The sequence below is a fragment of the Periplaneta americana genome, chromosome 4 (genome assembly GCF_040183065.1).
Source record: "Periplaneta americana isolate PAMFEO1 chromosome 4, P.americana_PAMFEO1_priV1, whole genome shotgun sequence".
Taxonomy (NCBI): Eukaryota; Metazoa; Arthropoda; class Insecta; order Blattodea; family Blattidae; genus Periplaneta; species Periplaneta americana.
This window is the reverse complement of record NC_091120.1, coordinates 182442172-182469514: the sequence shown is the minus strand read 5'-3', so window position 1 is coordinate 182469514 and position 27343 is coordinate 182442172. Positions and strand designations below refer to the sequence as shown.

At 34.8% G+C, this 27343-nt stretch overlaps 1 protein-coding gene across 4 annotated transcripts in view; it reads left to right on the top strand.

Annotated features, from left to right (window-relative positions):
- LOC138698501 (uncharacterized) overlaps window positions 1–26087 on the top strand; it is a 149443-nt gene extending 123356 nt beyond the window's left edge. For 3 of the 4 annotated variants that reach the window (XR_011331882.1, XR_011331884.1, XR_011331883.1), the window contains 2 exons: window positions 7251–7420; window positions 17696–26087. Coding sequence is in view for 1 of the 4 variants with exons in the window: in XM_069824479.1 (XP_069680580.1) it covers window positions 17696–17779 (84 nt within the window). In the remaining 3 variants the exon portion in view is untranslated. The remainder of the gene's footprint in view (window positions 1–7250; window positions 7421–17695) is intronic. The other variant, XM_069824479.1, reaches the window with a different exon arrangement.
- Window positions 26088–27343: the final 1256 nt, after the last annotated feature.

The window sequence follows — 27343 nt, the reverse complement described above, 5'->3', positions numbered from 1 at the left end:
CTGAATAACCGCCCCTGATTTTAAGTGCAGTGCGTTCACTGTAACGGCTCCACCTCATTGGATTCCCCTATCAGCTGTTTAAAACATGACGTCGTACGATATTGACATTGCTGAAAACAGAGGAGTTGAGGTTAGGTCTATTAATTACTGTATATGACTGTTAGCAAATAAGAATTTGTAATTGCTTCATGCCTCTTAATTGAAGAGGAAGAAACGAATGAAATATTGGTTACACAATATATATATATATATATATATATATATATATATATATATATATATATATATATATATATGTGTGTGTGTAAGAAATGACTTGGTTACTGTAATGGGAACGCCTCAAATTATATAATTCTTCGCAATTTTCTACAAGCCAAATAAGTTTTCCGTCTGCCATTTTGGCGCGACACTGAACATGGCACAACATAATAGCAACTGTCGACCAATTAAAATTGACTTATTAAAGAAGGCCATGATCGCACGCATCGGAAAAGTTGCTCATCCGAGAAACATGGACGGATTTGCCGAGAGGCGATGCGTGCGATACGATGTAGTGAACGCGGTTACATAACAATTACAGCAAAGACAGACTTTTTCCGATCCGTGCGATTCGTCCGATGAGTGCGATACGATGTAGTGAACGCTTACCTTTACAGTGCATTTATTGTTACTTAGTTACCATTACACTGCAGTTTTGCGAAGGTTTTGGAATAATATTGCTCTAAATTTTCAATGCAAAATATATTGTATTTGCAATTTTTAAAATATGATAGTGCAAGAAATGTTGCACAATACACGTTTGTGAAGTATATTACAAAATCTTGGAAATTGAAAAACGAGCAGAGCGAGTTTTTCAAACTTTTCCTCGATTTTGTAAAAGCATTTCCCAACCTTGCATCGTAATATACTATTTTTAATATAGTAGAAACGTAATATACCTTTATTTCACACTCCTCGATATGTATTTCATTAGTGACTTACCTTATTTCCTCCATTGCACCTTATTTTGCATATTAAATGTGCATAAAACCTTGTATAATGTACCTAATTGTCAAGCAGATGTATAATACAAAATACAAAATTATGGATATAAATTTTTGGAAAGATATATGAAGTACGAATTGTGATTTATGTGGTTTCAAGAGTAGCCTGTGTTCTAGAGAGATACCGGTAAAGCTAAGCCTTTACGTAAATGTAACTGAATAGGTATACAATACTCAATTAGAAATGTGTGTCTAAAACTTTATTTAACTTTTATAATAAAATCTTCACTTAGAAAATCGGAAAACCCAGCTGCTTTCATTAATGAAAAATTTCCTAGAAACTTCATTTCTGTATTGAGTTAATAGGATACCCTGCCTTAATTTGTTCCCTTTCAGAAAAATCATAATCTATAAGTAGTATTTTTTTTACTTCTCTATAATATTAATAATTATCATTAAAATATCAGCATGTTTCTCTATTACAATTTTGTAGGGAATTTTCATACCTTTCTTAAGGGGGTGACAGGTGAAATTTTGGTCGTTTTCAATCAAAAATCGTATTTTCATTTCCTTGTAAAAAATGAATCGGCAATCTCTTATTTATTTATTTATTCGTTCATTTATTTATTTATTTATTTATTTATTTATTTATTTATTTATTTATTCGTTCGTTCGTTCGTTCGTTCATTCGTTCATTTATTTATTTATTTATTTGTTTATTTATTTGTTTGTTTATTTATTTATTCGTTCATTTATTTATTTATTTATTTGTTTATTTGTTTATTTATTTATTTATTCGTTCATTTATTTATTTATTTATTTATTTATTTATTCGTTCATTCGTTTATTTATTTATTTATTTATTCGTTCATTTATTTATTTATTTATTTATTTATTCGTTCGTTCATTCGTTCATTTATTTATTTATTTATTCGTTCATTTATTTATTTATTTATTTATTTATTCGTTCGTTCATTCGTTCATTTATTTATTTATTTATTCGTTCGTTCATTCGTTCATTTATTTATTTATTTGTTTATTTATTCGTTTGTTCGTTCATTTGTTCATTTATTTATTTATTTGTTTGTTTGTTTGTTTGTTTGTTTGTTTGTTTGTTTGTTTGTTTGTTCGTTCGTTCGTTCGTTCGTTCCTTCGTTCCTTCGTTTATTTATTTATTCGTTCGTTCGTTTATTTATTTATTTATTTATTTATTTATTTATTTATTTATTTATTCGTTCATTCGTTCATTTATTTACTTATTTATTTATTTATTTATTTATTTATTTATTTATTTATTTATTTATTTATTTATTTATTTATTTATTCGTTCGTTCATTTATTTGTTTGTTTGTTTGTTTATTTGTTTGTTTGTTTGTTTGGTTCGTTTGTTTGTTTGTTTGTTCATTTATTTGTTCGTTCGTTCATTCATTCATTCATTTATTTTTTTTTCGTTTATTCGTTCGTTCATTCGTTCATTTATTTATTTATTTGTTTGTTTGTCTGTTTGTTTGTTTTTTGTTTGTTTGTTTGTTTGTTTGTTCCTTCTTTCCTTCGTTCGTTTATTTATTTATTTATTTATTTATTTATTTATTTAATAATCGTAACATAAAATATAATATATACAGAAAAACTTTAGCTCGCCCCTGAAAGCAAGTTTCAATTCTTGCGGCGCTCGAAAGCATAAAAATTACGCAATAATATAAATGGCTGCACCCTTGAACTTCAATTCTATGCGAAATCTAAAAGTTGTTCGAAGTGTAAAGACTCTTACAATTTTTATGCTAGGAACATTAAATTTTTACTGCATGTTCTATACACTATGATTAACGAAATAGCGCATGGGTTTTGTATTATTATTAAATAAATACTTTTTGAAATAAAAAATGAAATATTTATAGTGGCAATGAAAAATTTCTATTTTTAGGTGTGCAGTGGTTATAAAATTTTTTTTCTCCCGTTTTGTAGTAAAGATATAGGAAAATTAATGAGTGGTGTTTTTTCTAAATATGTCACTGGTCTTGCAAAAAAAAAATTCAGACATTTTACTGAAAAATTGAGCGACACTTTCCAGTTTGAAATAGCCTATGCACATTTTTCAAAATATTTTTTCTTAAAAACCCAGAAACTAATTGACTCAGAGAAATGAAACTTCATCACATCATTATCTATCACACCGTGATTATGTGTACGAAAAATCAAGGATGTAGCTTGAAAAATGTAGAAAATAGAAATTTTACCCGTCACCCCCTTCAAGTTGTAGGCCTACTACATGATGTATAGGTAGGTACAGTACTTTTTTTTACATGTAGGCTACCATCAGTATTTGAGAACAGAGATAAAAAATGTTACATAATTAATATGAAATGTTACTACAATCAATCCCAAACCTCACTAGCTATCATGTTTTTGTATTAGATACCTTCAAATCTTGCTGTTTGATAAATTAATGCTAAAAAACATCAGAGACAGCATTGGCTTACTAGTGAAATAAGCCAGAAAGTTGATGACGTAGAACTACGTTTTTTTCTCTCTCTCTTGTACGGAAGAGGAACCTGAAGGCTTACACTGCAGCCTGAGGCTTATTGTACATACCACTCCTATTCTGTGAATGATTGGGTAGCCGAACGACCGCACTCTTGTACAAGTACAGCACGCCACACCATGATCTTAACCCGGACTATGGGATTACTGATAACTAGAGCCCGGATTTGTATGCGAAATGCATGTTTTTTATACATTTAAAAGTATGCGGAAATTATCTACAGGATGATCCGTTTGAGTATGGATAAAATAAAAACACCGTAAAACATTTACTACTGAACTTTATTTGTTGAAACTTTGTGCATACAACACTGAAAGATGGGAGATTCCTCAGAGCTCAACATGACCCCCATTGCGCACCCTGCACAACTCAAAACGGTGATGCAATTCAGCCCATGTCCGTTGTAACATAAGAGGGGTGATTTGTTAAAAAGCTTGAGTAAATTTTACTCTCAGATTATCAATGTTCCTGGGTTTCTGTGACTAGACAATGTCTTTAACAAAACCCCACACGAAGAAGTCAGGAGAGGTTAGATCTGGGGAGTTTGTGGGCCAAGCCAAGAGATAGCTGCTTCTCATACTGGGTTTTGCCTGCGATCTCCTGCATGTTTTTTTAACACAGAACCTGTTTCTACAATTGTTCGATACCACAACATTATGGAATCATATTTAGGTGCATTACACACACCATACTCACATCGAAATTCCCTTTGAACTCTTTTAATACTCTCAAATTTAGCATGCCAAAGAACACATTGTGCCCGCTGTTGTTTTGTAGTAGACATTTTAATCATCTACGATTTTTATTTGTCCTTTCAGATTATGCATTGTTGATTGTCATAAATGGAAACTCCCATCTTTTAATCATAATATAACCAGCAGGAAAGTGTTCCTACTATCATAATAGCTTTATAATAATAAATTAATATTATTATACCCAAACGAATCAGACTGTACTTTATAAGTCACACCTTCACAGACATTTTGACTGGTATTGAAATTCAGAAATTTTCAAGACTACTTTTTGAAAACTGAGGGTCAATTTTACAGCAGATCATATTTTTCTACGTTTATTTAATCGATCTTGTCGTGCTTAATCAGTCAACACCTCAAACTCCCGGAACAATTGATATCTCACTCAGTTCAGCATAAAATGGCTGCCAGAATTTTCGAGGCATGTTTTGCCCCACCCGTCTCGCCTGCCTTGAGGGTTCAATCGGTTTTGTGTGGATGTTTACAGTTACGGGACGCCTTTGACCACGCGTGGTATAATTTCGTTTCACTGTATTTATTTGTTCAAAATTTATAAGTAATTCTAATGTAATAAGTTTTTAGGCTTTATTGTTACCGAGTGGTTCACGACATATTGGGCCGAATACAAATTCGTAGTTCTACGTCAAAATGTCTAATGCCAGATAATTTTTAGTGACTATTTGCCAAATCCTTATTATTTATAGGAACTGTTTCATTATACATCTTGATTACACAACTTTTAACACTATATCACTTCGGAAAGCGTATAATGTGCCTTTCACGTGTTAAATTTTATTACCTTGATAACATGTTTCGGCCTGCTATTGGTCATGTTCAGAACTGGCTGTTGCTGGTCTTGGCACTAACATACGAAAACAAAAACAAACACAAGATTACAACCTCATTCAAGAAATTAAATTACAACATCGCATACAGAACAAATAATACTCTACAAAAACATCTCAACACACAAACAAACAAATACAATCACACAGGCGTAGACAAACTCAAATGTAACACCTGCAACAACTTCTACATAGGACATTCAGGCAGATCATTTCAAACGCGTTACAAAGAATACATCAGGGCCATAACAAAATTACAAAACACTTCCACATGTGCAGAACACATCACAAATACTAACCACACCTTCAGAGATATCAACACAGACATGGAAATTCTATACATCCAACCAAAAAGCCAGAGACTAAACACACTAGAACAATACCAAATATACAGACACACAAAAACATATCCAAACGAAATTCTCAACACACAACTCAATTTCAGAACACACACTCTTTGACTCCACATTACACTACACAAACACACCCCCACAGGAAACAAAACAAAAGACGCCAAGACCAGCAACAACCAGTTCTGAAGATGGCTAATAGCAGGCCGAAACATGTTAGAGTCGACGGCAATTCAGAAGGCGGTAGTCTGCTAGCGTTTGCGTCGAGAGAGACAGATAGAGAGAGCAAGGCAGTGTACAACATTGCCACATCGTACTTCACGCGCACGTGTAATACAAATACTGGGTGTTCATTTCAAAGTGTGTCATGACGTCACTGTTGTTGGGTCACCGATTTGAAGCGAGTTTCAGCTGATATGTTAGAGAAGTTGCCTATTATTTAAGGCGTTCTTCAATCTGAACTTGAGAACGTGTACGGTATAACTTGAACGTCGTAGCAACAGATGGCGGTCTGTACGGTCTGTGTGCTACCATAACCTCTTTCGAACTGTGTTTTGCGCCGGCAAGTCGTACGCAGGGTATTTGTTATCATCGGTTGCGTACGGTAACATTCCACAACACAAATCAAATGCTCCGTGTTCATGTTGACCGTCGAAGTTAATGTCAACAAATACGTAAGTAATCGTCTTAACCCTCTCCCCATATCCCGACAGTACGTATTTCCAAACAGTTCACATTCCTGCCACTACCGGCGTTACCATACATATCGGCACGTACTCTTCAGAATGAACGCCGTACTTGCTAGCCAACTTCTCTGCCTCTTAGATTATACACCTGAGCTGCGGAAGTGTAGGAAGATTGAATTCTCTAGGCTCATCAGCTAGCCACATGACGGCATACAGCGAGCCAAGACACATTTTGAACTGAACACCCAGTAGTGCAGAAGAGAATTTAAATTATCAAAAGACAATAATTAACTTAGCCGTTGATTACTGTAAGCATGCCACCAAACAAACCCTCTTTCCTTCACTAACAATATTCTTTACACGGTTCTCAATCCCACACCATATGCTGCTGCAGTCATTTCTTGCATATTGGCAACGTTGCAGCCCGCATCAAGATGGCCGGCAGCGTTCTGCTCGTTAACGTTTTTAAAATAATTATACACCTTAAACACTATTTTCCGCGCCTGCTTGTGTAATACTTGTGTTTTTACAGTCTCTTCTTCCATTTATTTACCTTACATACACACAGTAAATGTTAGTTTTACTTATTCAATGTATTGAAACACTCACACGTGAACAAACGAACTCGGGAAGTGCTTGTTATAGACTCATTCTGATTGGTTCTACTGTACAAGCCTGTGACGTCACATACCAGAAATGCTACGGCGCATATAGAAACTAACCGCCTTCCGAAATGCCGTCTAGTCTAACAAGGTAATAAAATTTAACACGTGAAAGACACATAATACGTTTTCCGAAGAAACTGTTTTATTTAGTAATAATGATTTTGTCACTAATACATCCAGAATATGAGGAAGCCTTTAAGAGTCAATTAACGTGATTAATGCTTCTTAAATAGACAGTAAAAGCTTCATATTTGTACTGCACAACGTTAACATACAGTTAACAGTTTTAATCTCTTATCCTCATCAGGTACCAGTAGCTACTGTATTAAAATCAAACATTACTAAAGTTTCAATTAATTTACTCTTAGAGCTGAAGTAGTTGAAACGAGCAAGACTAGACTAATCCACTAACATCCCGACCCTGCAGGTGTATCTTGACAAGAGTTGGGCTCCCAGCTATTCCTTCGGCATCAAACATTCCCCATATCTAGGGACATTCCAGCCGAGAATTGAGAACAACAAAAAGTGACTGCCATGACAAGACCTCAACAACAAAGACAAAAGGCATGGATGCATGGAGATGTTGATGTTGTATTGGTAATGTACCTACGTTCCCCCTTAGTCGTAGTTGTAGTTGTAGTTGTAGATGCACCAGTGTCAAGTAGGATTCTGGAACATTCTAGAATTAAAATACATTACAGTAGAAATAAGTAAATTTTGATAAGACTTCATATTAATGTAAGTTTACCAGACACGAAATTATTTTAATATTTTTTTTTAACTAATGGCGAGTAATTGACTGTTCGTCATTCACCAACAATTTTAATAAAACTAATTTTATTTATATTCGTATACTAGAGTCTGTGTGATGTATCTTGTCTCACTGTGAAAAGAGAGAGAAAGGAGATATGTCTTACTTCGTCTGTATTGTTATGGCGATGGGGGAATGGAGTGATGCCGTCCATCCATCCAGTGGCGGAAGGGACTAGTTGATACATTCTGTAGCGCAAAATAAAATTACAAAATATCTCTCTTCGTACTGTGTAGTTCCGTCACTGAGCTTGTCTTTCAAGAAACTGAGTTCCGGTAGCCTGTACAATAACAAGGTTTTGAAAGGAATACTGAAAATTTACAACCCTCCTATAATCTCCACCCTCATTTGGAGGGACTTGGTTTTATTGCTACTGAGACAAGATAAACCTTACCAGGTATAGCTTCACCATGTCAAATGTATGCCTAGAACAAGGATTCCTCGAGTGATCTCGAACTACAGACCAACAGGGAAAAGATCACTGGGTCGCCCTGTGAAGAGATGGCGGGAAAACTTTTGTAGACCGGAACAGTCCTTCTAGGACCATCACCTGTTAGGAAGATGATGATAATGATATTCGTACCGTATTCATTTCTTGCCTCCAACTAATCATGTTTCCGAGCTCTGATAACGAATTTGAATGACATCATGTGCGTCAGGAGTCACATGACAGCTGAACTGTTGCGCGAGGTGACAGACCAGTAGTGAGTGATCTCATAGTCAGAGTGCACGGTGTCTCACAGCAGAAATTCCCAAGAAAATCTAGCCTTTTCGGGAGGGGTACATAACAACCCTTTCCGATGCCAAGTACAGTTAAATGAAAATGAAAGAAGTGTGCAATAAACGAGGTTTCGTTATTTCCAAGAAAGGCATCTTCTGTGTACTTCATAAGATTGGTAAAGCTCGAATGGAATTAATTTGTATCATCTCGTGGGGTGCGGCGACTTGTGACGGGAGGTGGATTTGCTTGCTTTTTCCACTCTGGAATTAATCCCATTCGAGCTTTGCCAGTCTTATTAGGTACACACAACATGCCTTTCTTGAAAATAAAGAAACCACGTTTTTTGCAGGCTCTTATGATTTTCACGTAACTATACTTGGCATAGGAAAGAGTTGTTATGTACCCTCCCAAAAAGACTCGAGTTTCTTGGGCATTGCTACTGTGATACACCGTGCACTCTGGTTATGAAATCACTCACTACTGGTCTGTCACCTCTCGCCGCAATTCAGCTGTCGGTGTGATTCCTGACGCACATGACGTCATTCAAATTCGTTATCAGAGATCGGAAACAACCCTGTACATGATATGGGACATGTCAAAATACAACATGTAAAAAATTTCAACATATAGTATAAATAATTACAAAATTAACAAATAACAATCGCAATAACAAATTTAACACTTAACAAGGCACTAATTCACATTTACCGTATTTACTCGCGTAATTTCCCTCTTTTTTTTTCCTCAAAATTCGCACGCTGATAATCGAGAAGGGGAAAATTACGCGACAACTATAAAATATCGAGAATTATCTGGTCATAAATAACATCAAACAATTCATGTACTAACCAAATCAGTGTTCAGTACTAAAGAGCTACAAATATACAGTGTGTCTCAGGAGGAATGTACAGCTCGATTCAGCGTTAATGGCCCCTGTCCTTGGTTGTTTGGCTAGAGGAAGAATGATAGAAGAGTGGAACAGAGAAAAATTCTCTCCGGCACCGGGATTTGAACCCGGTTTTTCAACTCTACGTGCTGACGCTCTATCCACTAAGCCACATCGGATTCCCATCCCGACGCCGGATCGAATCCTCTCAGTTTAAGTTCCATCTCTTGGGTTCCCTCTAGTGGCCTATCCTCATGCACTGCGCCATAGATGTATGACAGTGGGACAAGGTCCATAGCCTACTTGTGCAGAGGTGCACTCATAAGAGTGACTAAGTGGCCGGGATCCGACGGAATAAGCGCCGTCTTAAACCACAAAGTGATTATTTTTCGCATATCATATATTACGATGCACCGAAGAACAATGATATTTCAGTGCAGAAATTCTGCGTCATTATATGATTATAGAAGTGTAGAACAGTCGGGATGGGAATCTGGTGTGGCTTAGTGGATAAAGCGTCAGCACGTAGAGCTGAAAACCCGGGTTCAAATCCCGGTGCCAGAGAGAATTTTTCTCTGTTCCACTCTTCTATCATCATATGATGACGCAGAATTTCTGCACCGAAATATCATATGTAGCCTACTTCGGTACATCGTAATAATAGAGAAAAATGAAATATAAGTCATCATGACATTGTTTAGTCAACAGATGTAGTGGTTAGTAACGGGACGTGTGGAAGAATATTGTGTTTCAAGACTGAGTGTATCGCGACATAATAAGAAGGAAATGTTAGGTGTCATGACTGCGCGGCCTGACCTGTGTGACCCAGACCGCCAGTACTGATGAGTAACTCGCTCTTAGTTTATCTACTTACTTTTTGCAAGGGCCAAAATTCCTGAATCGAGCTGTAAAATACTTTTTAGGATAATGTAGTTTGGGTTAATCTACATCGATTTAACCTGATATAACAATGTCCGAAATCAGATTGCTGCATTGGAGTTAATCGCTCGCTTGAACTCGGTCGAATGTCGTACCCTCGAGTGAGGTAAGATCGGTCGTGATACGCTCGTAATAAATAGAAGCGCAATACAAGGTCATCTCACCGACATGTCTTATCTTGTATGGAAGGCGACATATAAGATACACATACGGTATGTTTTGCTCACATGGTAAAAATAAGGCTTTATTTTCTGCGTTTATGACAAACGTTTAGTGGAACAGTCTAATGGAACGTACCAAAACAGGAACATGAAGTTGTCCACACCTGTGGAGTAACGGTCAGCGCGTCTGGCTGCGAAATCAGGTGGCCTGGGTTCGATTCCCGGTCGGGGCAAGTTCCCTGGTTGAGGTTTTTTCCGGGCTTTTCCCTCAACCCAATATGAGCAAATGCTGGGTAACTTTCGGTGCTGGACCCCAGACTCATTTCACCGGCATTATCACCTTTATCTCATTCAACCTAAGATGTTGATACAGCGTTGTAAAATAACCTACTAAAAAAACATGAAATTATAAATAAAATAGTATGAAAAACTTCGATATACAGTTATTATTGCTAATTAATAATTATTCAATATTTGATTTACCACATATATAATATGATAGGTCCATACATAGTGTTCCGCCTATATATTGCGACAATGTAGAAACGTTTTACAAAATATTATTGATATAGCAATAGATTAATAACAATATTAGTACAGAGATAACGTCACAGAAAATATAACAAAACGAATAATCATGCTGCACAACTGTTACAGACGCAAAGATTGATACACTAGTTATTAGAGATTATTATTATTACTAGAAAACTTGATACGGTTCTTGCATTATCATGATTGTGTTCTCCGTTTATAATAATTACATTTACATCCAATAACATCTATCAGATGTGGAAAAAACAGAATCACTCCTGTGTGTGGGGGGGGGAACATTTACCTACACATTTGTATTACATTTTAAAACAAGTTTTGTAGTTGTACTATGGAGAGGTTAGTTAAACACTGCAAAGTTTTGAAATGATAAACATCTATGATGGCTAAGCGGGATGAAGTTACAGGAGAATGGAGAAAGTTACACAACGCAGAACTGCACGCATTGTATTCTTCACCTGACATAATTAGGAACATTAAATCCAGACGTTTGAGATGGGCAGGGCATGTAGCACGTATGGGCGAATCCAGAAATGCATATAGAGTGTTAGTTGGGAGACCGGAGGGAAAAAGACATCTATGATGTTACTACACAGTTCATCACTGTAACAAGAACGAATGTCTAATGCTCAGCTTACACCGTTCGAGGATTTATCGCTCGTGACAGTTTTACCCATCATGCATGTGCGCTACCTATCGGATTATGCTATGAACTACTTGGCGCTCGAGCGAAAACGTCCGATGCAGACCTCTGTCTGAAATTAATGGTTGGAAAGTTATTGATAGGCGAACTTTTAAATGGAGAGAGACATTGTAAACTTACTTCTACGTTTTAGAATATTTTAATATCATACATTATTGAAAATGCTGCATCTTGTTTGTTCCAATGAGTTTATTAGTACAAACTCGGTAAGAATAAAATAATTACAAAAGACAAATTTCTAAGGTTGCTTTTCTTATGGGTTCCATGAATTATAAATTCATATCAGGTAGTACAGGTTCTCTTTCCAGCCTCATACTAGTTTCAGATAACGTTCGGTAAACAGGGGAAACACACAGAAGATGGAACCCTTCGATTGGGAAAACATTGTATTCCTCAACACCAGTCAATGCATTGCCATCACAAAATCCATAAACAAAAAGCAAACGACATTATCCTTAAGTATTTTACATTCCTCTGAGACACTCGTATATGAAATATCAGTAATTTTATTATAGACAATTTTTTTTAAGTAAGGGGGAGAAATTACGCGAAGAAAATTAAATTCTAAAAAGCGTGTCCTGAAAATCTGGTATGAGGGAGGGTTACCCAAGATGGGAAGAGACGATAATTTAAATTTCGAATATGGGAGTCAGTTGGAACCAATACTTCCTCCATGAGAAGACATCCTATCTTTAAGTCAGAACCTGGAAAAGAGGAAGCAGATTTTTTTTTAAGTAAGACATTCTTTTTTCTAGTCAATCATGGCAATTTTCTATAAATTTGTTCACACTGTAAAAGTAGTTTTTAATTAAATCCTTGTAAAGGACTTTCTTAAATTTTTGGTGTGCAGATATTTCTTTAAGATAGTTTGAGAAGGTATTACACATACGAAGACGATTATTGTTTTGTTAAGCTTTTAAAGCTTTGGAGAGCCAGGGGATAAATTTTACAACGAAAGTTAAAACATTTCTCCTTATTCATACATTCTACTCAAGTGAGAAAGTATCTATGCTTGTAAATTAAACTAATATACTTACTATATATTATAGTATATATTTTTGTATCGTATATATATATATAATATATATATATATATATATATATATATATATTTTTTTTTTTTTTTACAATCTGGACTACAATGTCTTAAGTACAAGCTATGGAATACAATAAATGAAATGAAATCTAGCAAACAATTTCCATTGTTTCAAGTTATCTATCAGTTTGCATTGTAAATTATTTAGGATTCTTGTTATAATTATAACAAAGGGGTACATTTTTTGTAACAATTTCTTCAGAGCAAAATTCTGAGGTCAGATAACCTTAAAAATTATCGTGATTATGACGAAAATTTTGTAGACAGCTCTCACGCTCCTAGAAAAATACATATTTTATAATTATAATGTAAAGAATATGATGATAAATGTCCCGAAGATTTCGTTTCAGATTTGCTAGAGATTACTGTAGTTCAGCCATCAACATTCCATAAATTAAAAGTACTGTACCGGTAGTAGTTGAAAACTGTTCATGTCATCTTATTCATTCTTTCTGGTGACCTTACATTAATATTTTCTTGTTAATATGTCATAATTAGACTAGTTTAACACTCGGAACAACATATAATTTCTAATATTATTATTTTATTTCTTTATAATACTTTAGTCACTACACATATTATAAAGTAATAAGTTATGGAGAGACGTGGTGAAGACAACTTTTATAGTTTTAAACCATAATTAATATTAAAAGATCTGAAAGGAAGTCTTTCTAACCAATAATCACATTATTACTACCGGTAGTAACTATAAAGTGATGTAATAGTGCTCTTCTATACGGTGTTCCGTTCAAACTTCTGGCATTTTAATTAATCATTGCTAACAAGTTACACCAAATTATGGAATGCGAGTGCTATTAAAAGAAAGAGAAACTCGAACAATTTTCATTTAATAAATTTTAAGTTGAATGTTCACTCTCCATGTTGCGCCACAATCATATAAAGCAAAATGGCGACTACTCAACAGCGCACACAATCTGTATTCTGTTATGCAGAGACAAAATCAATCAGTACAGTACAAAGAAATTACCGTAGAGAACAGTAGCTGCTCGTAGTTAAAGCCTCTTAGGCGGAGCCGCCTCTATAAAAATCTAAAACGATCTTGACATTTGTTTGTGTTTAATAGTAGAATAAAGATTTTCAATAGAGGAGAAATATTGAAATTTTACTTGGCTCTTTCATTAATAACGGTCAATATATTTGGAACTGTTGGTACTGATAGATGTTTTTGAGATAGGTTATATAGCCTAGTAATAACGGAGGCTCAATCTTTTACTGTCTCTTCCGCACAATAGAAACAGGACAGGGTGGTTTATTAGTGGAGTCTGGTTAATAAGGGTACAGCTAAGGCGTAGATCATTCTAGCTCTTAATTAAAAAGAAACTCTCTTGGAGAAGAGAAGAGAAACAATGTCTGACACTCCATTCTTGAGGTTACGTGTCTGCTCTCTCATTCATTTTACGGTAGATCATAAGCCTAATTGGCATTTTAGGATAACATTGCGATGTTAAGGAGGAGTCGTTGTTTAGTTATTCGTTGACACAATATTGGAATCACTAGTATCCCATAAAGTGGAAGTTTTTCAAACCTCCGTCAGGGACGGGAAAACAACACAACGGAAATTCTAACGCGCGAATTAGTTTTGACTTGTCCTTCGTAATACTAGTATTAGTATTGTATGCAGTCGTGAACTTGTGATTGTGAGAACCGTTTGCAAGTGTTTATTTGAGAACAATGAATTGTCTGTGTAATATATCGAAAGAGAGAAGAGCCGATTTCATCTACAAGCAAATGAATTACAGTAAGTCAAGTGCCCGTTATATATATATATATATATATATATATATTATAACAACTTAGTGTTAAAAATTCCCAGTTACGGAAATACACAAATAAACAAATAGAAATAAATAAACAAACATTCATGCTCGAGGCCTTGGAAATTTGCCATTTCAGCCTAGAGCCTTCCTCAATTTTAAAACCACGAACCGCGACTGGGAGAGAATATGGAGGAGATGCACCTGATGGGAAAATGTTGAACTGCCGGGATGCTTAGCGAATTGATTTATGTGGGCTTCTCTGATATCCCGCTCGAATTCCTTCCACCTTCTCTTCTGAAACACGTCGATGAGAACCTCTAGATTGTTTTTTTAACACTTCAAGTTGCCAGAAACTTCTACAACATGTCAGGTGCATCTCCTCCATATTGTCTTTGGTAATTTCTTTGTACTGTAATGATTGATTTTGTCGCTGCTTATCAGAATATAGATTGTATATGCTGCTGCGGAGTCACCATTTTGCATTATGTGATTGTGGCGCAACATAGTGAGTGAACAAACAACTTCAAATTCATTAAATAAAAATTCTTCGAGTTTCTCTTTCTTTTAATATACCACTCGCATTCCATAATTTGGTATAACTTGTTAGCAATGTTTATTTAGAATGTGGAGGTTTGAACGTAACACTGCTATAATTATTATCAATGTGTACTGCTTTTGCATGAGCCTTAACTGAATAATTAGGCATTACCGCCAACTTCTGGAATACCAGTGGTTATTTGTTCTTCAGGAGTTACTAACTGTGCATAATGCTTTCAAAATCACAACAGACACAGTCAATAAGGAGAATTTAAGAAATTCACTGAATGTAAATCAGCAAGTAGCTTTTACTGTAAAGGTTTTAGCCAGAAGTGATGATTGGAAGGAGATGTACACCAACTATCTTTTGTGTCCTTGTTGCCATCATCATCATCAATTACTCAGTATCAAAGCTACTTTGTCCACATCTCACCTTTCCATTTGAAGCCCTCTTTGCTCAACAATGTTTTATGCAAACGTGGGTTGCGTGGCACGCTCCCACTTCCGAAAATGTTTTTAAATGATCTTGTTAGTGTGGCTGTCATGCGAGAAAAGTTCTTGAGTCAACAAAGAGCGGGAAAGTAAATGATCGCAATAGGTACCAGTATGTCTCTTACTGGCAGTTAGTACGGTACAAACCTGCATTTTTAAATTTGTGGTTTTTTAGACTTTTGATGTTATTTTTAAGGTTATTAGGGTACTGTGATACGTTTCAAGAATTTATATGCATAAAGTTAGAGCAGCCATTTTCAACTGATGTGCCGCAGTACACTAGTATGCCGTGAATTATCCACAGCTGTGCCACAATAAAATAAAAATAGTAAAGATTGTCATAGCAAAATTGAAAAAATTAAAGTGAATAAGAGTAGTAAAAAAATGAGTCCAAGTCAACATACTCTAGGTCTGCGATAGGCAGAGAAGAGAATGACTAGCACATTTAGAGTGTTAGGGCCTCAAATATATCTCTCAGAAACTACCTGTGAGATATTTCAGAATAGTTCTATAAAAAGTCAGTTTTATTGTTAGGGGGCGGATGTTGATGACCTAAAAATCTACTTAAAATGATCATTAAAATGCCCTTAAACTAATGGAGAAATTACATAAAATTAAAAGACAATTGCATTTAAATATTATTCACCGTACTCGCACCACAACTTCTTAAAAATTAGTCACCTTGTTTCAATGACTGCCCTGCAAATCTCGGAGAGAGGAGGCAACGTCCTGGAATTTAGCTGAGATAAAGGAAAAGAACATGCAACAAAATGAAGGTTTTAAGGGAAAACTTTAGATTTTAATGAGGGTTTACAATGTGTTTCAATCAAGAGTGGTTCATGTCAGTGTCTTCATTCTCTGTCTCCTCATCCTTCCGCGTTTCTCTTTTGTTACCAGCTCTTCCGGATGAGGGAGTGCGAATGACAAAACAAATTGTGGGCGCAGCGTGCATTCTTGCAATCTTTGTGTTAAAAATACTGTCTACTACAGTAGACATCCCTTCTGAACCACATCCTGTCTAGGACATGGAGAAAGTTTCCCCCCTTCCAAACATAAATTCTAAAGACACCCTCGTACTGACAAAACAATGGTAGTGGTCAAAGCCTTCACTTAAACTAAGCTGTTGTCAAGCATTTTATATTACTTCCGTTGTGTGAAGTGAAGCCTTCAGTGGAATGAAGGATGTACTTTAGAGTCTATTCCAAATTACAGAACTGAAACTTCACTGTTATTCACTTACTCAGTAGGTAATTACTACTGACCTATTTGGTTAGAAAATGATTTAACAGACCTATCGGTAAAGAAGAAAGTAAAATGCATTCCAAATGATCTAAAAGTTCTTCAAAGTATTAAAAATGACCAATAAATGCCGAAAAAAATATATATACAAATGACCTTTTAGCTCAAAAACGTCAAAAAATGCAATATAAGAAATTATTTTTTTACTTTGATATTAACATAGAAAGGATTTCTATATTAATAGTCATTGTCCTAGTGTGAAAAATAAGAAGATGACTTTTCATCAACATCTGCCCCCTATTTATTGTTAACATCCTAGTGATTGACAAAGAAAAGGAGAAGGTTAGGGTATTTCTCTCCATCCACTCGTCACTTTCTGGCGAACCTAATGCCATATTCTCTCTTTAATTAATTATAAAGGAAGTTTCATAATATTTATGCACTATACTTGTTTTTTTGAAAGATGGGACATGACAGGAGCGTTGCGATCAGAAAAACAACTGGATGTCACATAGCGTGGTAGGCCTGTTGCTATGGTAACAACGGTTGAGTTGCCAAACTTACCGTTCCTACATGGCAAATGCTAAATAGCTCTCTTGGCGACATTTATTATGCACACAATGTTAGCATTGGTACGTTTCGTGTTTGATTCTCTGTCGATTTTTGTATTGTTTTCTTACCTTCGCGTCAATTGTCAATGAATGTTTTAACGTCAGCCATCTTAACGTCAATTGCTAGCTTTCATCAGCTGGCAGCATGGTAGTCCATATTGGCAACATAGCACTGTAGTTCCAAGCTCAGCCGCTTAACTGTCATGTCCCATCTTTCAAAAAAAAAGTATAATGTCTGAATTTTTTTCCTGTGAGTAAATCATAAGAATAATTTGTGAATCATTAATTAATCGTAGTAATTGACGAGTTAAAAACTATATTATAAGCAATTTTATGATATCTGTTACAGGCAAGGTTGGATAACCTTCCAGCACACACATTTGGAATCAAACATTCACCATATATGGGCAACCTGAGGGATAATGTGTGGTAGAATGGACGACGAAGTTCTGGCAGCCAGAGGTCGATGAAAGAGTATTCTATTGGCTGTTGATTTGACCAACCATCATCAATCATCTTGTAACATTAATGCCTTTTTATTATATTAGATCCTTTCACTGCTTATTTGACGTTGTTAAGCCTACTGCAATGAAGCCTTCAGGCCAACAGTGAAAGGGTAAATTTATTATTCACATGTGCCTCGCTATTAACTGAAATAAAGACTTATCAAATTCTGTAATCTCGTAAGACAATAAAGAAATTACGAAAAAATATATATCTAAACTTATCAGGGCTAATAAAGAACTGATCTCAAATATGTCAGAGAGTTGAGTTTAGACTGAAATAATACCAGTATTCATGTTGTGCTTGTAAAAGCACTGAAAATGAACAAATCTTCATTGTTTTGAATTAGAAATTTCATGGGATATGTAAAAATCTTATAATTGCAATTAATATTAGCAAAACATTCCATTAAGGGTAAAATAACAATGCTACTTAACAGGAACTGAATAGTTAGTTTCATTCATGGCACATAATTTCTTTTTCATTCAACATAAATTCATAGTTCATCACCATAAACCAACAGTCAAATGGCAAAATCTGTTGAGATGTTCAAAAATTCATGTTACTTCATCTTTCTTGTTTCGGAAGTGATAAAAAAATATTGTAATATTGACTTATAAAGATACTGTGTAAACAATTGTAAATAAGTCTATCTTACTTCGATTCCATCTCTCCATGAAGGTTGTGATAAATTTTAGCAAAAAGATATAGCTGAGAATTTGGCTGTTTATTAATAATAAAAAATGTGTTGCAGCATGAAGAAAGACATCATCTAGCTCTGATGAATAATAAAACAATATTGGATCCCAAAATGGATGTACACTTAATAATAAAGTTATTAATAATTACTAAGAAATATTTCTGGTTCTGACCCAATGTGATGAAATGAAGTAAATTATAAAATTAATTTTAAATTACCTTACAGGTTAATTTTTCAACTAAAAGTAGTTGGTGATAAAGAATTATACTGTTCCAAGCATGTGTAAGATTTAGTATTGCTCCCTGGTATTGACTGAATTTATGTATAATGATAATTAACTACAAACTATAATTTTGTTTTTAGCCATCCCAGAATACTCTTCTATTCATACTTGTAAAGTAATTGAAGTGATAACTTACATGAAATAATAATAATAATAATAATAATAATAATAATAATAATAATAATAATAATTCTTCACTAACTTGAATTATCTACAGTGCCGGTACCTATATTGCCAACTGCTTGGGTGTAAATAAAGAGTTACTTGTCGGAAGATGTTCTGGGATAATTAAGAGAAGTTATGGAAGCTCAAATGTCTTACGTTAGAATAAATGATATTCTGGATCTGATTTTGTGATAAATGGGAGCTTCCATTGTGGGGAGAAAAAGCTATATTTAATAATATACCCAGTATGTTTTGCTGGATTCTGTACAGGAGCTGGGAACATTATTCTTTAAACGAAAATAAACAAAATTGTTCATATATCATTTTGGTCAAACATTCTGCATTTCCACGACTGTATCTCACAACGAGAGAGTTGAGGCATTGAGAAGCGAAACTGATTAACTCCATCTTGATTAAACTTAAGCAAATAGGCGCTAAAGTTGAAAGACTGGAAAAAACATAAAATAGTCAGTGGACGAAACAGTTGACTACAATTTGCAAGATTTTAGCTTAATGGTGGGACCATAGTTTTTTAATTTTGGGTCCATTGAAGTGGGTAGAACTTGATCAAGATGGAAAACCCTTCCTCCTTGTCCCATACATCATTGGTATTATTGTAGGAGTACCAGTAGATTATTCTGGTCAATAACACATTAATTTGTAATATTAAATATTGGTAATGATTCAGCATTTAGTTTGTCTTCAATTTGTTCATAATAGGCCTATAGATGGAAAACAAAAAGCAATAATAAATTGAAGTTAAAGTGTAAGGAATATTTAGCAAATGACGTCAATATTGTCGGTTTATGCACAATGGTAAGAGGAACTGTGAAGCAATTGCTGAGGAAAGTTATGAACTGAGTTAACATTAAAGTAATAGCCGAATCATATCAGTAAAGTGGGTAGGCATTGGATACACACATTAAAGCAATGACTGGATTGGCTTAGAAGAAGTTAATAGTGCCTACAGTATACCGGGTTAACTAAGAAATTATATGCATAGGATCAGTTTTAAATATGTACAGTGCCGATAACTCAAAAATACTGGAATTAATCACTTGGTTTCTGAATGCCTTTGTATGTATACCGTATATCTTTCATTAATGGAAACTTAATTTCTAGCTGTAAATAAGGATCGAAGTGCCATTTTCAAACTTTCGAGTTTGAGTCTTAACATACATTTAAGGTACAGTACTGGTACATACAGTACACGTCCCACTATTTACAAACATCTAATAAAACGATAAAGGAAAAAGTCTGGACTTCGATTCTTATTTATGTTATAGGGCTAGGTAGCATATAAATTGTTATTGCAGTAAAAACACAATTTTCACGAAAATGACAAACCTTTGTTTACTTCAAGTCTTCAATATCTGTACGAAGTTATTTTTTGTACATATAATTTGCTTTTTAAATTTAAAAATCTGGTCATTTTGGCGTGGTACCGGTTTTGTTATTCGGAAACTAAGCATCTTTAGGAAAATGGTACAGTACATGAACATTTTCGTTTAAATTTTCGGTTAGCGGCTGTTTCGGTCCCACATTTTCGGTAAACAGACAGATAGGTACTGTAACAGATATATGGGTACCTGACACTTGGGCCATGCTTCTTCGGTCATTGGTATCTTTGGGTCTTTGGATATTGGTATTGACTTTTTGGGTGATTGTGGCATATTGGTACCTACTTCTGTCATTATACCCTTAAAATATAATGAAATGTAAGGAATAATTATTTTTATTGTAAGCAATTGCACAGGAATTTTCTGTCTGAGTAGGTACTATTCATTTTCTTCCTCTTCACTACCACTATCAGCCGCATGCTCACTAGAGTTGATCTTCAGTTTGTAGGCCAGTGTCCTTAAATAAACATCCAACTGTCCTCTGGTCTTGTAGTCCTGCTATCTTCCCACAATGGACACGATTTGCTCCTGGTTCTTGATGTATGTTTTGTTCAGGAGAGGCCTTATGTTTCTTTGCAAATAGCTTTTTTTTTTTTTCCGTTTCTAGGAAGTGATTTTATTTCCACTCAGAAACTGTATTGCATTTTGAAAATTTTTTTACCATTGCTAGGAAATGTAATTTAATAGTAGGCCTACATTATGCAACGAGCCTATAATGAAGGTAATTAAGAAGTGAGTATGGATATTTATGAAACGAGTGCAAGCGAGTTTAATAATTTTCCTACGAGCTTCTTAATTACCATTATAGGCGAGTTTCATACGACTTTTTATGCTCGACCATATTTCTAACTTGATATTATTAATTTTATTGTATCTGACCTGGAGCAATGTTCCGTATGTTGTGAGATGTGCGCAGACGCGAAAGTATTGATTTTTTCCGAGGAACAGATGTCCACATTGACCTTGCTAGGCCATAAGAACCTACAGAGATAGCATTGAAATTAAATTAGACATTGAAAAACGAGATGACAAATTGAATTTATTTGAATATTATTTACAATTAACGCTAATTATTATAGTAACAGAACATAACCTTCTGCGACAGTATTGGATTTCCAGCCTCCGTGACTTTTCGCTAATTCTCTTTCGATTGCATATCCGAGAATAATCGATACTTGCGGTTTTATAACGGTAGAAAGCTGACCTGTCATTGGCTGAACAGTTGTAACCTGAGTCGTCATTGACTGAAAGACCTGACCTTTAATGAGTAGGTGTACTTTAATGACATGCATTAAAGGACTGCTACCAGGTGTATAATTACTACATTTCGGCATGGTCGAGCATAAATTAAATTTATTTCATAAAGAATGACCAAGCAACATGACTGAAACAAAGCAATGACAAAAATGATAAAGTGACCCAAGTAGCCGAAGTGCTGTACCAAAAAATTTGTGGTACAGAAATGGCCTATTACGGAAAATGCTGTACCAAAAATTTCGTGGGACCGAAATGTCTTATTTACCTAAATGGCCTAATACTAAAAATTAAAAGTGACCCAAAAAGATGGACCGAAACAGCCTGAAACGAGATTTTCTTCCAAGGCCCTGTCTCCAGCTCCTGTACACAAAGCTTCATCTCCCCATCCTGATTTTCCCCTGTTAGTGTGGTGCTTAGTCTCTAGGGACAAATTTTACCATTGCATTAGAATATTTGTTTGATTTCAATAATAAAAGCAGCTATGTGATCAGATGTGATTAAGACAAGACGAAAAAAAAAAAATGAAGATCAGATCCCGTTATTGTTGATGTAATAGCTGCTGTTGCATTCCATTGCTGTGCTTTCTAATTGTGCTTGATGCTTGTTTGTTAATGGTTTCAAATGTTTTTTATTTAATATTTTATTCTAATTGTTTTTATTTTATTAACTTGTGATAATAATTGATGATGTGCTGTCTGGCAGTAATATAATGGCCTAGATAGGTAGTGCTTATTGTTCCTATTGTTTCAAAGATGTAATAATAAATATTTGTGATCAAGGTAGAATGTATAGTGTTATTTTCAAGCTATGCATCAGTCTGTAAGCAGAATGAGCACTACAAGTCCAGATGAACAATGTTTTGTGTTACGTTTAACTTATGTGAAAAACAAGTTGGTGAGTTTCTGATGATCAAATGTTGAATCTGGTCTTGTCAAGAGTATAGTAAAGGCAGAGAAATAGACGGCTTTCGTATTACCCCTTAATGCTACCCCCTACTCCTAACAAATCCTTGTATCTCCTTGTTCTCCTTGTTTCATTTCATGCACCACCCACGTAGTTCTACATAAAGAGTTAGAGCACAGTGAAGCTGTGCACCTGTCAGTTTTTTTTCTTTTCTCTTTTATATCATTTTCTTGTCCACCTTCTTTCCTCCTCCTTTTCTCTTTCTTTCCCCATCTTTTTTTTCTTTTTCCTACTTATCGTTATCTTTTTCACTTCTTTTCTCTTTCCTTCCTCATTTTTCTTCCTCGTCTTCCTTTTTCTTTTCTTCACCTGCTTCTCTTCCTTTTCCGTCATTTCCTTCATCTTTCCTTTCTTTTCCCTTCCTTCATCTGCTTCTCTTCCTTTTCCCTTACTTCCTTCGTCTTTCCTATGTTTTCCCTTCCTTCATCTGCTTCTCTTCCTTTTTCATCATTTCCTTCATCTTTCCTTTCCTTTCCCTTCCTTCATCTGCTTCTCTTCCTTTCCCTCACTTCCTTCGTCTTTCCTGTGTTTTCCCTTCCTTCATCTGCTTCTCTTCCTTTTCCGTCATTTCCTTCATTTTTCCTTTCTTTTCCCTTCATCTGCTTCTCTTCCTTTTCCCTCACTTCCTTCGTCTTTCCTATGTTTTCCCTTCCTTCATCTGCTTCTCTTCCTTTTCCGTCATTTCCTTCATCTTTCCTTTCTTTTCCCTTCCTTCATCTGCTTCTCTTCCTTTCCCTCACTTCCTTCGTCTTTCCGTGCTTTTCCCTTCCTTCATCTACTTCTTTTCTCTTTCCCTAACTTTCCTGGTCTTTCTTTTCTTTTCCCTATTTCATCTACTTCTCCTCCTTTTCCGTCATTTCCTTCATCTTTCCTTTCTTTTTCCTTCCTTCTTCATCTGCTTCTCTTTTCGTTCCTTCATTTCCTTCATCTTTATTTTCTTTTCCCTTCCTTCTTCATATTCTTCTTTCTTTTCCCTCATTTCCTTAATCTCTCCTTTTTCCCTTCCTCCTTCATCTGCTTCTCTTCCTTTTCCCTCGTTTCCTTCGTCTTTCCTTTCTTTTCCCTTCCTTCTTCATCTGCTTCTCCTTTTCCCACATTTCTTTCATCTTACCTTTCTTTTCCTTTCCTTCATCTGCTTCTCTTCCTTTTCCCTTCCTTCTTCATCTGCTTCTCTTCCTTTTCCCACATTTCCTTCATCTTACTTTTCTTTCCCTTTCCTTCATCTGCTTCTCTACCTTTTGCCTTCGTTCTTCATCTTCTACTCTTCCTTTCGTCATGTTCTTCTTTTTCTTTTTGCCTTTTCCTTCTTATCTTCTTACCTGTTTTTCCTTTTCTTCATCCTTCCTTTTTTGCTTTTTCTCATCTCTCTTTCCCCTTCTTTTCCTTCTCAATTTCTCTTTATGCTATAAATCCCTTCCTTTTCCTTTTTCTATCCCCTCTCTTCTCCTCTATGTGTCCAGACTTCATGGCCATATTATATTTGTTTTTTTTTTTTTTTTTTCCATGGCAACATCAATTAACAGGCTCGTTCTATGTGATTGTCATTTACCTTTTTGAAGCCTTTCACGGTATTTAATATGGTGTGAAATTCTTGTGTTTTTGCGCCATGTTATATCGAATCGGGACTTTTCGTTCTCGAAAATTTGCACTTTGGACATTTCGTCACACAAAAGAAAAATGTCACTGGAACATTTCGTCACACAAAAGAAAAATGTCATTCGAACATTTCGTCACACAAAAGAAAAATGTCACTGGGACATTTCGTCACACTAAAGAAACATGTCACTGGGACATATTTGTACGTTTCCTAAGTAACTTCACAGGATCTGTACAGTACGTTTCCTAAGTAACTTTACATGCAAAGCATGGCATAATAGGATTAATAAGCTAGTTGGAAAAGATCTTCTGTCTGTATTCTGTCTTCTTGAGCACTTACAAAGGAAGGTCGCCGAAATTCAGTGAGATGTGAAGAAATTACAGAGTAGGAAATCTCCTGTAAAAAAAGAAATATAACGATGTTTGCAAGCAAATTGAGCTTGTTGTGTCCCGTTATAAAGAATATCGTGATGAGGATAATATCCCTCAGTATATAAGGGCCACAACTTTTCCGGATCTTTTTTAAGTTAATTCTGGTAATCTCTGGTTCCAAGATAGCAAAATTTCTGTAAATAAATATTGAAATAAGTCAACAGTGTATATCCTACCGGTATATTTTTACTGTAGTAGTCATGGTGCGTATTGGACCAAAAGTCCACTGGTACTTATTGGGCACATGACCGAAGGTACGCAGGTACCAACTGTTAGTGTTACGAAATCTCGGTGATTAAATGTCCATGGCATGAGTTTTCGAGTACAAAATGTCCTGGAATCTGTCATATATGTAGAATAGTCTAATGTTTCAGAGACATCAGCTCCATCACCAGGAAAGGCGAAGAAAATAAGGATTTCCTTTCCCCCTTCCATACCATGATAGCTTTGTTTCAATGGTGCAGTTTACAGAAGGAGAAGAAGGAGTTACCGGTACATCCATCGTAATTTTGAAGAAAAAGGCCGTTAGAATGAATCCCAAATGTAAGATATACCATGCATTGTGTGATCGCTGGATCATTATAAAACTGAAATGTAATTCTTAATTAATGAAATTATTATTTATTGTGAATGTGTAACGATTGTACATACGCAGATCATCGGTCTGTCTCTACTTCTGGAGTGCGAACAAGATGATTGTCTTATCTTTGTTTACATTACGATGAAGCTTAATTTGAAATAACGTCTGGAGCCATTAAATTGCTACCAAATGGTATACGCTAAGTAATGTTACATAGTTGTGTTAGACGTCAAGGTGTTAAGTTTATAATAGTTTATAATTAATACTGAATGAATGTGGTTTTATTATAGTGTTACGTAGTGAGTAACAAACCAAGGGATCTAATCTTTATTTGTATATGATTTCAGACATAAGCTTGCATGCAAGTGATACATTATAATATGAAATAGGTATCAATTCAGTTTATTATGTAATATTATATAAACGTAAACTACAGTAGCCATATGTGGTAAAATCTTATCCGTCCAAATATACGTACTTTCTGCTTAACTACCAATTTATGAGAAATTTGTAATATGGTAGGTCTTGTGTATTTTATGAATTTTGGCCATATTAACCCATTACAAAAGTTTATTTACCTAGATATGCAAATTATTATAGTTTTTCTTTAATACTCATAAAATGTACGGTAAATCTTAATTTAATATAGTCTATATATCTTTTTTTAAGTAGTGTAAGAATAAAATATAAAATCTTTCAACTTTTATTATTTCAGAATATGGCTTTGAATGATTTGTGAATGCATAACCAAAATACCGGTATTTACAACTTCTTAATTAGTACGTAGTGTTGTATTTTGTATTTGAAACATTGTGTTTGTTCCTTGTATTTTTTAATAAAATTGAAAATTACGGTACGGTACATGTTTACAGCATTTTCCACTGAGCTGAAATAAACTTATTTAATCAATAATTGAAAAGGAAAACCATTCCCTGAATTGCGAGAGGGTAATGCAACTAGATAACAATTGATTATTAAGCTTGTAATGTTGATTTACTATGCAATACAGAATAGTTTCTTTCTCTGCTTGTATTCGTAGTGATAAGGAAGGTCTGAAAACAAAGTTCCAACGTGGTATCAGGTTTGATATAATTGCAGCAATTCCTTTTCTTTACGATACTGTATGGGATTGAGTTCAGATATTGTGAAAACATCCTTTCTTTTATTTCCTGCAACACAGCTTTCATTACAGACACAAACACACACGGATGTTCTGTTGATAATTAGCCATGCTATCAATAATGTTATTTTAAAAACTAAAAAGTCTGGCCACTATATCAGCATGGCTCCTTATTTATTCGTTGTATATATGAAGAAACTGTACGCAATGTTACACGAAATTAGTCACATTTTTACATTTTATCGTGTTTATATTTTTAATGGTGGGTACTTGACACACAACGCAAAACATGCAGCTCTAATTTGCACAGAAGCCATGGTAGTGAGTTGAAATCCCACCTAGGATATGAACCTTTAAGTAGCCTAGTTACAAAGACGGCCATGTCCATTCGTCAGAAATTTTCAGTAGAGGACAAAAACTGTTATAGTTAGTTTAAGTCGACTTAGGAATTTGAATTTTTTTTCTACAGTATGTTGGCAGCTTAGAATAAATAATTTCCTTAATTTAAATATTTCATCTTCGATATACATAATGAGTATGGCCAGTATTCATATGCAAATGCGTATATTTACACGCTCTTTGAAAATCATACAAAAACAGTTTTATATAGCCACGTTTTGAACATCTGTGATTACGAATATGCAGAGTTAATATAGCATATTTTTGCATATATTTTGGGTGTTTCTCCATATAATAGTGTATTTTGCATATATTGTGGCATATTTTCGGGATTTTGTTACACAAATCGCCATATATGCAAACTTCGAATTTTTTTCAGTATAATATTTTCTCTAAACAAACAAAGGTCTAGTGTAGCCTCATATGAAGTGTGTTCATTCTGCCAACAACAATCAATTATGATGCCGTTTTTCTCAATCCGCATGAAACGTAACAAAGATGTTTGTTTCCAATTAAGATACAAATATTCTCACTTGAAAAAGAAAGCCTAACAGTATCAGTCCAAGGACAATTCTGTGTGATTTGTGTGAGTTCGCGA